Source organism: Spermophilus citellus (assembly GCF_964194105.1).
Source record: "Spermophilus citellus genome assembly, chromosome: 11".
Lineage (NCBI taxonomy): Eukaryota > Metazoa > Chordata > Mammalia > Rodentia > Sciuridae > Spermophilus > Spermophilus citellus.
The window spans coordinates 104,497,905-104,511,844 of NC_138192.1; the positions used below are offsets into that span (position 1 = coordinate 104,497,905).

Genomic DNA, 13,940 nt, shown 5'->3' on the forward strand with positions numbered 1-13,940 from the left:
TATAAAATTCTTTCAAACACAGGGTTGACTGAAAATTGCAGATTGGTCATAGGTGTGATGGCAGTTAGCCAAGATCCCAGATAACCAGATTGACTAGAATTTTCTAGTGATGTATCTGAGAAACAGTGGGCACAAAGTTTGTTTCTAAGATACCCAAGAATGCTTGAATTGTTCCTGCCTTGAAGGCCATCTCCCTTTTTTTTCATTCTTTATCTTTTGAAAGTCATTAAGTAACATGGAAGAATGTGAAGAACTGGAATACCCAACCAATGCATTTACATTTCAAAGGAGTTTTTTCAATAAAAGTTTCTCTTGATTCTCAGAGGACATTTTCTGCATGTGAACAACCTTGTCTCAAAAGATGTTCAGTATCCAGTCTTTTGTTAATTGTCCTATTACTTGACTCCTGGGTTAATTCCTTGGGTTACCTGGAATTAACTTTTGGTTAAACTGCTATGAATCTGGACACTGGGTGGGGGTGGATGTTGTTTGTTTCATGTCTTGTCACCCTCTGTCCCTTGTACAATGAATGCTGCTTCCTTCCACAACCAGTATGATGGTGGTGAACGAAGGGGGAGGTCTTCAATTGTTTTTATTTTTGTCCTAGTTTGGTAAATGATAGTGACACGTAAACATGTATACATTTACGTATACCTCAGTGTGGCAGTCCAACACATCATTGTGATTCCAAAGTTTTGGAAAAAAAATTCCTTTGTGTATTAGTTTACACCTAGTTGTACTTTATTTAAAGAAAAAAAAGTTTAAGTTATCGGTTAATTACTACTAGCGTATTCATAGCCAAAGCTCCCTCAGTCTATTGATATAAATTATTAAAATTGAACATATCAAACTTAATTCACCTTCACACTTAATTTGTTCTTACTATACAGCTTATTTTGGGGGTTCCTTGACATAAAAACCAAAACCAGATTCTTAATGGGGCCGATCCACAAACACTCAAAGTCCCCGTGTTTACATGGGTTTATATATATATACATACATACATATATATATATATATATATATATATATATACACACACTTTCATACTTTTTTTTTTTTTTAATTAAGGACTGGGTAAGCTGACGTGATGCAAACATGTAACTGGAAAAACAAATTTACACTGACTGTATGACTACTGTCCTAAACCATTACAATAGTTTACTGACAATAACTGGTAAGAGTAATTTGGAAAACAACTTAATCCAGTAGAACAAAAACATCCTCAGTAGTACTGAATATACCTCATATATTTTATATATATATATATATATAGTTTTGCACAATCAGGGAGCAAGGCACATAATGAAATGAGAGCATACATTTATGCAGAAGAAAATCTCAACAAAGCTAAAAGAAACATCTTTGTTAACTTCATCTTTACCGAGTTGTGCATAATCCTCTGAATAATGTCCTCTAATCAGTACTTTATAATGTAGTTCCTTTTGTCATTTTTTTTCATGCTCTAAAAAAGTATATTTCTACAATGTACCTATGGCAAAGCTCACACTGCCTAAAGTCAGCGTAAGTCTTAACTCTTCTTTAAAGAAACAGGAGGGGAGGGAGCAATCCCAGTTAAATATATGTGCAATTTGCCTTCAGAACAGTAAACAATGTTTTTACAACACTTAGCACAAGCTAATGATATTTTACCTTAAACATACATCTCTAAGAATTATTCACTAGTGGCTGATAACAAAATTAAGCAGAATCATTTGAAACATTCCAGTTGATGCTTATTTTCTAGGAGGGATTATTTACAAATAAAAAAAAAGGAGATGGGAATCATGAAAAAAAAAAAGCAGTTTTTGGCATTAGGTTATAATAAATTTAACAAGCAATGGATATATCCGTTTCCAAAACATACAGCTCTCCCCCAAGTACTGCAGACATGTTTTACTGCCTAAGAGGAGGCTGAGGCCCTAACAATCATGTGTGCTTGGTGTTAATAGCCACCCGTGACCAATATGCTTCTGAACTTGGCCATCTTTTACTTATGTAGTGTTCATCATCATCCTAACTCAATTCATTTCTTCAAACTTCTTTGGTAGAAAGCAGCCAGTCCCCGTTTAGGTAGATAGATAAAGCCATCTCTTGTGAAACTCACTTTTTTCCATTTTTGCCCAAACTAGGGTTACCTTCCTTGGCTTTCATTAGCACCTCAAAGCTTGCTTCCTGGGTTTTTGTTTTAAATGCTATTTCTCCCAAAGAGTTCAAGGCACTGGGGATCAATTACAGTATATAGTTTTCTGAATGATTTATTCAAACAAGGAAAGAGCAAACCCATCATTTTTCCTGTTCAAGTATTTATCAGGTATTTTGCTTATTTTTAATTGAACAAGTTTATTCTTCTGCTGTATTTCAGATTTCTTTTACATATAGATCTTTTAAGGACCATAATAACTGAGCACTTTTTTATTTTTTAGCTTTAGAATGGTAAAGGTGTAGAAATGTTCTTTTGGGGCTTAAAAGCAACAAGATAGTTGAATATTTAATTAGTTGAATATTTAATTCTGTTCTACTTACATTTATTTCTCTTTGGATCAAATGTCAACTTTGTGAGATCACATATTCCTATCAGGTTAGGGATACCATGCTTTATAAAATGGTGTAAAGCTGTATTTGCAATCTACAGGGACTTTTTTTAAAAGAAATTTTCTCATGAGATATACAGCCATTTTACTGAGAGTGAGTCAACACACCTGTAATCACGGGTATACAGATTCAATTGGTCTAAATTTAAATAAAATCTGCAGGTTACATGAGTTAAAATGTTAGTTCTGAGAGCACATGAAAACATTTGGTAATGTACAAAAACAGGAATAGGTTTCTTGTTTAAAAATTACCTTGTGTTTTGTAACATAAAACTTGTTTTGGGTTGAGGAGCAGAGGTAACAAAGGGTTCTGTTGGATGGATAACCAAAATCAAACCAATCCACACCATAACCTCAAACATTTTACAAGCTAATTTATAACCTTAAATCCTTGACATAGCTATTAGCAGCAGTCTTCTAGAATAGCAGCTTTTGAAACTTCAATTGGGTATACAGTTTCTATTAATCTTGATCTCAGAACTGTCACCTTACTGGAATTAAACCTCTCAATTTTGACTTTCTCGATGAACTTAGCATTGTTTTTCATAGTAAACATGTACAGACAAGGGACCCAAGATACTGCACAGCCCTTTGCAAGATAGGCTATTCATGGGCAGGAGCACCTTGATTTTAGAGGATTGTAAAACACCATCATGTTTACAATATTTGCTTGAAATTTTCTGATGAAAATATTCATTTCTATAGCTTAAGATTTAGACATCTTATATAAGTCTCGAATTGTAAAAGTCTGGTTTGCAGTTAAGTGGGTATCTAGAAACAATAAACTTATCTATATGAGAATTACAGCAGTTAAGGGGGGGTATATAAATCTAGGTTTTTGAGTAGTAAAAGCCAAGCTGATAAAATTCAATACAGAATAGTCTAATGTTTATATTCCAACCTATGAACCTGAAGTAAGTTGTTTAATTAAATGAATAAGGTTCTATTGTCCTTCAGAGTTGGTGCCAAAACTTTTAAACAGAGTGATCCAATTCTGAAACTGTCTATAGCAAAAGTTAAGGATGTCTCAATTAAGGAAATCACTGGCTCTAATAGGCACCTGTTTGCACCTCCCCCAGGAGCAGGTAGAGCTTGCCTGCATTAGCTCTTAATACAGGCAAGTCAGCTATCCATGGCCTTCATTGGCCTGAAGAAAGCCATGTAGGGCTGGAGCTGCAGAGCAGAAGGCAGTGGAAGAAGGCACAGTCCTAGCATCATCTGGCAGTAGGTGTTTTACATGAACACACCAGAGAAAAGAGCTACAAAAATAGAGTAGTCTCAGGGGAATAAAACCTGAACCTCCCTTGGTCCCTAACATCATCCCAACAAAAACCAAGTTAAAGAAAACTAGGGAGTAAAATACTAGAAAAATAAAGTGTTACTTAGAGGTCTTTTGATTCAGTTGTATGACATGTCAAGTTTTTTTCTTTTGTTTTTGAATAGTAGCTACTTCTATCTTGGGAGAAATGTACAGGAAAAGCCTGTAGTTAGTCGGCTGGCCGGCCAGCCAGCCAGCCAGCCAGCGGACTAGGGATAGAGATGGCATGGTCGCTGCTCTGGCCCTGATCTCTTCTTGCCATCACCAGTGCTCAATGATGTCTGCTCTTTAAAGAAAACAGACCAACAGCAGTGGTTTAGGATGGCTGTTATAGGATGGAAATAAGAAATTACACAATGAATAAACAAAGACTGTTTTAGGGCTCAAATCATGGGTGAAAGAAGACTGGAGGTACATTATTTTCCCCTCAAAGTTGAAGTTGTCCATCTACCTTCCTTAAAAACAAAACCCTCAGGATGAATACTTAAGACAACTGGATTCATAGTCTTAATAGCTCCATTACCCTACAAATGTGGGTGATCCTTAGAATATAAAGCAGCAGTAGAAGACTGGGAAATTACTTCGCTGGAGTCACAGTGGAGCTTGGCAATCAGTACTCAAAAGTAACCCAAATTGTGCGTGCTTACATTAACAGTGCAGATGAAGGTCACTTCATAAGTATGTCAAGCACACAAAACTTCTGAATAATTTGAAAGATCAAAAAATATATTTTAAAGAAGAAAGACTTTTAAGAAATGCACAATGGTTTGTATTCTTACTGCTCCATAACCACGTGAATATATTGAACAATATCCGGGAGATGTGGCAATGGAGAGGTGCCAGCTACTCTATTATGACGCAGTTCTTTCTTGGAGGGTTACAGTGATACCTTCACATACAGTGTAACTTTAGTTTCACTTTGCCTCAACCAACATCACTTTCTCCTTGTGGGGCACTGCCAAAAGATTTCTGTAGATTTCACTGGTAATCCTTCCAACAGGCATAGACTTTCATTACAAGATGTATTCATTTATAATTGCTGGGCTGGCCAGTTTTTATTCTGTTTAAAAGCAGCTCTAAGATTGCATTTTATTCCTAACAGTCAATTTATCATCAAAAACTGATGAGACAGTACATATTTCTCTCATGTACCGAGGAAAAATGTACAGAAAGTATATAGAAGGATAGTATGAAGCATATAGAAGTATAGTGTATCATCCCCAGAGCAATGATTCCATGTTATACCGAACTGCACATACATGATATGTAATGTCATTGTACTACTTCATTAGAACACCTGGTAACCTGAACAGTCTCTACAACCAGGACCAGCTATAGATGTCACTTATCAAAAACCTCATTTATTTTCTTTCCCTCCACAACAGTTCCATATCTAAAGGATTCTCTTTTGTATTATATATTATAACCCATATATAACACTTGTAGAGGGCCCAGTTTTGTTCTCTTTTCTCACCTCACCTAGAAAGCAATACATTAAAAAGATGGGTGTTTCAGAAGTGATTTTGTTTTTTTGTAATGATGCACCATATCGAGCACAGGATGTGTATATTTCATATACCACTTGGCTACAGATATTGACATCTACCTATAAAGCACACACTTAAAAAGGTTAACTGGTGATCCAAAGACATACTGGGAAAGTGCATTACAGAGAGATTGTGCTAGACATTTTCACAATAAATCAAAGCAAGGATCATGAAGTCAAGTTGACAAAGCTTCAGAAAAATACTCAAAACTACCCAGCACTGTAGCATTAAAAAGTATCCATGTATTGTAGGCAAAGAGCTTACCTGTGAGAGAACACGTCCTAGATGTTGAGTGGAATTACTGCAGGAGTACTACAACTAGAATGATTTGGTTACGCCATGGATTTACTTTCTATGCACAACCACATAGACAATATCTGTGAAAATTTCCCCCTGATGAACTATTTACCTGTTCTATGAAGCTAAAAGATTTTCCTGATTTAAAGTGCCCCTTAATGTGTAATAGTGAAGTGTCAGTCAAGCAGCTGTAACTTCAACTGGGGAAAAAACAAACACAAAAGCCCTGTAGATAATATCACACATTCTGGTTGTTTTCTCAAACTGAGAAAGAGCACATTATACATCTATTCCTTAATTATATAATACACAACATGCACAAATAGGTTGCACATGGACAGACACTTATAAAATACCTTCTAAATGAGCAATTAGAAGTTTTGGTCCAATCCACATGATAGACAAAAAGAAATTATAAGAGACAGAACACTATCTCCTTCCATGCCTCTTCCATCCAAAATGCATGAACTTCATTTTCAGAGTGGGAGAGGAAAGGAATAAATAGAATCATTCTTGGTTTTCTCTTTCTATACACATACACATACATATATATACACACACACTTCTGTATAGCTATGTGTGTACATGCACACGTACACACACATACAGCTGAACACTACCTGAATAACATCATCATCATACCAGGAGGCTCTGAGCACCTGAATTCACAGAGGATCAGGTGAGCTGATTGTAGAACTGATTACAGATAGCATGAAATATATAAAGTCCTGTGGTGGCTACCAGTCTCTCGAGAGCTTAGTGTTCTGGTCTCTTTTGGGGGGCGCTGGAGGGGGACCTCTGCGCAATGTTGCATAGCCTGAGATATGACTGCCTCCATAACTGGCCTTCTGTTGATCAGAGAGCAGTTCAGGGGGTGGTGGGGGCAATGCCATATCATCCATGGTGGCTGTGGGTTCTGCTCTGGACATGCGAGAGGATGACAGCGAGCCATGCCGAGTAATGGATTTCCGTTGCAGTGTCCTGTTGAGGTCGGCCAGGAATCCAGGCTGGACACTAAGGCTGGATTTGGGAGAGGTGGGCACTTGTGGCACAACTGTGGCCATTGTTGGCTGCTCAGAGATCTCTGCTTGAGTGAGGCGGGTGCTGTCGTTCCGTTTGGGTCGTGTAGGTGGAGGGGCCTTCTTCACTGATGCTTTAGACCATGGCTGTGGTTGAGGATTAACAACTGCCACTTTTGGAGAGGTGTTTCCAGAGAATACTGCTGGGATCTCGATGGGGGGCGGAGGAAGCTCAATTTCAGGTGGAGGGGGTGGAAAATCAGAATCAGATGGAGGAGAAGGAAATTCCACTACAGAGTCCTTTGCACGCCCACTCAGAAGAGAGGGTTTTGACGACACACACCCTTGTTGGAGAACATTGGGAAGGCTAACTCCAGAAAGATGTAGTTTTCCAGGTTTGGGAGGTGCTGCAGGAGGGAGTGGGGTCTCCTTGATGGGAGACCCTGATTCTGTTGGTGGTGCAAACTTGCTGACTAGGCTGTCTACGGAGGGTCTCTTAGGCTCAGGGTGCTCTGCACAAGTGCTGGATTTAATGCTGGAGTTGCGCTGTGGGGTAGGGGGTGGTTTCTTTCCCCCAGGGCTGGACATCTTACTGGGCTTTTTGCCTGGAGATCCACCTTTGTCAGGGGTAGGAGAAGCTGTGGGTGGCACTGGTGGTGGGGCTGGGGCCGGGGCTGGTGGAGGTGGTGGTGGTGGTGGGGGCGGAGGTGGTGGAGGAAACACCAGGCTGCTTTCAGGAGGGGGAGGAGGAAAATCAGGAGAAGGAGCAGGGATGGAGCTGGGCTGCCACTTGGGTTTTGCTTTCACAGCAGGAGGGGACTGTGGAGTGAGGTTTGCTGGAATAGGCTTTAAGGGCTGAGATTCCACAGGGGGAGGTGTTGGAGGGGGTGGGAACTGGCTGGCCATCTGCTTCACCATGGAGGGCACTGGAGACAGTGGTGGGGGAGGGGGCTTTGCACAGAAGCTCTGCTGCTTGGGCAGTGTGGGTGGGGGAACTGGAGCTGGAGTTGGAGCTGGAATGGGAGCTGACACAGAGGGCGGAACGTGAGAAATAGGGAACACTGCCTGCTTTTTTGCTGGGGGAATTGGAGGAGCAGGGGTAGGTGGTGCAGCTTGTGTCATAACTGGGGGCACAGTCTTGGTGCTGGCTGGTGCTGGGATGGTCACGATGGGCTTAGGGGGCGCTTGAGGAGGGAGGACTGCAGGGATGGGAGGAGCTGGTGGGGGTGTGGGAGGAGCCACCTGAGTAACATGTTGAACTTGATGAATCTTCAGTGGAGGAGGAGGAGGGTTGAACTGTGGAAGGGATGGGGCACATGGTGCTGGCTTTAGCTGGGCCATAGCTGAACCAGGGGTTGGGGGTGGAGGAGGGGGCGGGGGTGGTGGAACAACTCCACTTGGGGGCACCAGGATCTGAGGCTTGACTGACTGTGAGGCTAAGGGCAGAGACTGCATCACGGGGGGCGGTGGGGGCTTAAACAGGGGCCCTGAATGCTGAGCTGCGTTCTGCAGCCTGGTGATTGTGCTGTACTTGACAAACATTGTGGCAGAGGAGCCTGCAGATGGGGCAGACTGGCTAGGGAGTGGAGGAGGGGGTGGAGGAGGAGGTGGGGGTGGAGGAGGGGGTGGAGGAGGGGGAGGAGGCAGAGGAGGTGAAGGCTGTGAAGCAGTGTAGGGAGTGACTATTTTGGTTTGTGGGGATAAAGGGGGCATAAGTGAAGTGTAAGGCCGATTCACAGATTCCATTCTGGCCTAAAAGGAGTATAAAAAGGGAGGTGGGAGAGAGAAAAACAACAAACACAACAGTTACAGAGGTAAGCTTTGATTGTGTAAACCTAAAAAGCAAGGAATCTGGGACATGCATGAAAAGGATGCAGCAGTTGGTGATTATACGGACAATGTCAGGAAGACTAAAATCTGACACCCTGGCAGCAAGGACAGAGAAAATCTGTTTCCCCCAGAAGTATTCTTCAAACAGCTAAAGCTTCCAGTCTAGGAAAGATTTCCTGCTGCAAAAGCCACTTGGCAGGTGACAGGATGTGTGATTTCAGACCTTGCCTGTGTGACTTGCACACACCCTGCCCTCAGTGGGAACTGTCTGGGAAGCCTCTCTGCACTGGCTCCTCCCTGACCTTGGCAAGGGGTTGTGATGGCTCAAATTCACCTTTCAGTCCATGACTGCACCCACATCAAGCAGATGCCATAACTGGGCTGGGGATGCTGATGGAGGGCCTCCAGAGGAATGAGGATGGCTTTCTGATGCTAGTAAGCTGACCCGTGAGAGTATGAGAATGCTCAGCAGGCGTGCACAGTCACACAGGAAGGAATGCGCTCCACACACACTTGCGTGCGTGTGAGATACTTGCATCCAACATGCACAGAAGTCCAGCAATGCAGGTAAAGGGGGGCATTCTTTACATTTGTTTTACTGGAAAATACATAAAGAAATGCTTTGTAAACATTAAAACAAAAGATCATAAAAATATCACAAAGATAATGAGAGGGAACTTGGGAATGCTAGAGTGAAAGAAATGAATCAAGAAACAGGAGCTAGAAACTACCAATAACCTATCAACCAGGTCACCTGGGTGGCTCTTGGCATTGCTGAAATGCCTGTACTGGGTCAGTTACTTCATGGAGATAATCACGCATGACTGGTTCAAATACTTTTGAAAAGAGGAAAGGAAGGACCCTTGGTGTAATAACTTTGGGTACATCCTTTAGGCTCTCTGAACAAGCTGATGAAAAGGGATGTTTTCAATTATGAATGACATCTAACTGGCATCAAGAATGGGTAAGGTTAGTGGACTAGAAGGCTCATTATAGGGCTGAGTTCTAATGCCAATCAGAACACTCACATGTTTCTTTAAAAATTATACATCAAATGAAAGTATTAGTTTGTAAGATCTGGTTATAGGAGACACTCAGGTTAATGTGCTTCCAGAGAATAGCCCCTGACCTTAATTTGACCCTGTCTTGGCTGCTTCAGGGGTCGCAGACCTTAGCTGTGCTGGCCTTCTCATGTGGCACCTGAGACTGAGGTAACAGGAGAAGAAACTCAGAGAAGCATCAGACTCAAAACAAACTGAAACTACTGCACAGCAGGGTCATCTCTTTCTGAAGCTCTATTGTGCAACGATGGACTTTGTAATTACAGAGCACTTGAACCTTTGGTTTCTTTGGTCATAAATGAAACAATTAGGTAGTTATAACTTAAAATGCACATGGATCTTACCACTAATTATTGGGTAAGGCAAGGGATTTTTCTGCTGACATCTTAATTATGTAAACCAGCTTCCTAGTATGTGTTTAGAGTATCCAAATTATTAAGGAGGGAAGGGGGAGAGGATTACTTAAAAGTTTGAGTGTCTGATAAGGGAGTTAAACTGTCAAGTGTTTTGAGAATTTAGGTCATTAGAACCAATTCTCAAATATGCATTTCTGAAGGAAAATGCTTCACCACCACACTGGACAACGTATGCAAATTCAGGAACAAATTTGTTCTAATAAAGAATAAATTTAAATGTTCGTTTAATTCTTATTTGTAAATGTACTTCTGTAAGTGACTCAGACCCAAACAATAAAAAATAAAAATGATTACTGGGTAAAAATGAAGTAGTCCAGTCACGGATGCCATGTCCTTCAAAATTGGAGCACATTCTTCATACTGAAACTGCAACTCCAGCCACACATGTCCTTGTCTACAGAGGCTACTTGATGGAGGACTATAGTGTCTTTCAACTGAGCTTGAACCTCACTATTTTTATAAGTATTATAGACTTCCAATAATTATACTCATTCTTCAGTGTCACTGAAACATCTAGCATGCAAAGTTCAGGAATACAAAATTTTAAAAGGAGACTGATTGATTTGAATTTAGTCTCCCACGTAAAGCACAATTTGAGAAAATTCATCAATTCCCAGAGAAATGCCAAAGGTCATAAAAGAAAAGGAAAGATAAATGAGCCTGGATAAAATAAGTAATGAATAAAGAAATAACTATAAGCATCTACTCTTTACTGCATGGTCTTGCTCCATTCAATTGGTTAAAGGTAGAAAGGAGGAAATTGCTTTATCTTATAATTTTGAGTCACTAATAAAGGAATTAATAAACTGCCAAATTTTTTCCCTTATTTTCAGATTTTAGGTTATTAGACCCAATTTCCAAGGAAAAGTAAATCACAGGTTTTCTGAAATGGTTTCTCCCCTTACAATGAAGACTGGATATCTAAGAAAAAAGACTGAAATAGTGCCAAATAAGATTCCTAATAAATGAATTAAGATCATAATTTAAACCCATAGTATACCATATTATTATTATTTTTTTTTTTTTGGTAAATTAAAACTCATGTGTTACCTTGCTGGATTCTTCCAACTGAGTACCTCGTTTCCAGGCTTCAGAGAAGATGGAGCTCACTATGCTCTGGGAACGAACGTGTCCGGCTGGCTGGGTATCAGAAACTCCACTATCAGACTGATTAGAGTGATTTGACTGAGACTCTGTTTTAAATAGTTTTAAGAAATAAAATTAAACCAGTCAGTATTCTGAAGCATGAATATTTACATTTAGATCTTTTATCCAAAGTCAACTGCTATGTAGAACAATAAAAATTCACTCATTCATTATAATCACAGTATTTTCCATTAGAAAATTTTCCTTATCCTATGGTTAATAGGACATCTCAATGCTTTTTAAATAGTCCCCCATGAGATACAGGTAATAAGAGTCATACAACATTACCGGTTATCCTAACACTCTGTCTTGAATGAAATCAACTCCCAAACAAGTAACTCCCAAACACTCCATCATTTTCAGGCCATTGTGGAGTTATAACCTATGAATTACGACCTATATTTGATAATCACTTCCTTTTTGCTAGTAATGAACAATACTAGCAAGCAGCCATGCTGGGGCCTGGCCTCCAGGTCTGGGAGTGAGGAACAGAGCTTAGTGGGAACCGGGTGTGAAAACAGTGTGTCTCTAACTGATATCTGGGCTGAATAATCAGGCTCAACAACCTGGCCAGGCCCTAGGCAACTCAGCAAGATCCTCTTTCAAAATAAAATTTAAAAGGGCTGAAAATGTGACTCAGTGGCAAAATGCCCCTAGGATCAATCCCTAAAACCCAAACTCCTCTGGATGAAGTTACCCTCAGTGAAAGCGAGGCACTAAGCAAATCAATGAGACCATGTTGCTAAATAAGAACTATAAAATAGGGCTGGGGATTTGGCTCAGTAGTCCCCTGAGTTCAATCCCTGGTACCCTCCCCACCCCCAGAAAATGCTACCCACCAATAAAAAGTGAAAAATAAAATAAGATGCTATCCATAAGGTACAAATATAAGCAGTATGATTAAAAAATACACTTGTCTAGCCTTATTTATCATCCCCGAATGCGAGGCTCCCTCTAGCTTATTCTTCCTTGTTTATTTATTCAATAAATTATTTACATTAGTATGGACTCATGAATATTTATTTGTTCTATAATTTGGGTTACATCCTATACTACAATGCATATTATACTGTTCAAATTGTTTCAGCTTTGGCTACTGGAGTTTCAGGTTGGCTCCTGAGCCTCTCTGACATACTCTCATCATGTTTAAGTACTTTTTACTTTCAGGCCTTACAAGATGCTCTAGCTTCACCTTGTATATGCTCTGATATAACCCTAGGATTGACTGTTTGTCCAAAAGCCCTGGTTCCATTTTTTTTTTTTTCAGTGATGGTATTTGAAAACAAGGTCTAGGTTTAGGGTATTCTCTTTATTACTGAGGTCTCCACTGTTTCTGGGTTCTCTCAGTAGACAGTATGTATGTACATATCCTAGTTCTGTCTATGTAGAATATGTACATACATACATACATACATAGACACAACAACCTGTGTAAAAACACATTCTAAATTTGTTTTTAGTTATTTAAAGATGAAATCAAGTCATACAGTTTTAAAATCAATGAACAATGAAAAAATCTGCCTTTAGGTGACATGAACATCATTCTGGGAACATCTGAAAGGGCAGTAGCATTATCTTAAGATGGAACACAGCATACTTGCTTCAAGAATGTGGGAGTCTGAAAGCCCCCTTTGAGGATCACTGATGTCCTATGAAAGTCCTGGTAAGTGTGATGACTTAAATGGTTTTCTTAACTATAATTCAGAACTAGTTCCAGGTGTTTCCATTCCACTGAAATGGAAGAAAACTTGTGTGGAAGGAAGATAGCTTCCTCATGAATTCTGAGTAAAGACTCCTCAAAGCAACTTTATTCCATACATTTCAGTAGCATGTAAGTTTTGAACAAACTTTCATAAACATAAATAATAAAACTTAAAGGGGCTAAAAGCATGCAATGGAGGAAGGATAGCATCTTCAACAAATGGTGCTGGGAAAACTGGAAATCCATTTGCATCAAAATGAAACTGAATCCCTTTCTCTCGCCATGCACAAAAGTTAACTCAAAATGGATCAAGGAGCTTGATATTAAATCAGAGACACGGCGTCTGATAGAAGAAAAAGTTGGCTATGATCTACATACTGTGGGGTCGGGCTCCAAATTCCTCAATAGGACACCCATAGCGCATGAGTTAATTAACAACTAGAATCAACAAATGGGACTTACTCAAACTAAAAAGTTTTTTCTCAGCAAAAGAAACAATAAGAGAGGTAAACAGGGAGCCTACATCCTGGGAACAAATCTTTACTCCACACACTTCAGATAGAGCCCCAATATCCAGAGTATACAAAGAACTCAAAAAATTAGACAATAAGATAACAAATAACCCAATTAACAAATGGGCCAAGGACCTGAACAGACACTTCTCAGAGGAGGACATACAATCATTTAATAAGTACATGAAAAAATGCTCACCATCGCTAGCAGTCAGAGAAATGCAAATCAAAACCACCCTAAGATACCATCTCACTCCAGTAAGACTGGCAGCCATTATGAAGTCCAACAACAAGTAGTGCTGGAGAGGATGCGGGGAAAAGGGTACACTTGTTCATTGTTGGTGGGACTACAAATTGGTGCAGCCAATTTGGAAAGCAGTATGGAGATTTCTTGGAAAGCTGGGAATGGAACCACCATTTGACCCAGCTATTCCCCTTCTTGGTCTATTCCCTAAAGACCTAATAAGAGCATGCTACAGGGACACTGCTACATCGATG

General features: G+C 40.0%; 1 protein-coding gene across 6 annotated transcripts in view; it reads right to left on the reverse strand.

Moving 5' to 3' along the window:
• Positions 1-13,940, reverse strand: part of RAPH1 (Ras association (RalGDS/AF-6) and pleckstrin homology domains 1) — a 113,644-nt gene that overhangs the window by 20,657 nt on the left and 79,047 nt on the right. For 3 of the 6 annotated variants that reach the window (XM_081260505.1, XM_081260504.1, XM_081260503.1), the window contains 2 exons: positions 11,133-11,275; positions 3,341-8,527 (listed from right to left, as the gene is read on the reverse strand). In XM_081260505.1, the coding sequence (XP_081116631.1) occupies positions 6,494-8,527; positions 11,133-11,275 (2,177 nt within the window). In that variant the 3' untranslated portion in view covers positions 3,341-6,493. Of the gene's footprint in view, positions 1-3,340; positions 8,528-8,979; positions 9,204-9,734; positions 9,812-11,132; positions 11,276-13,940 lie in introns of those variants that run through there. The other 3 variants (XM_081260506.1, XM_081260508.1, XM_081260507.1) reach the window with 3 other exon arrangements.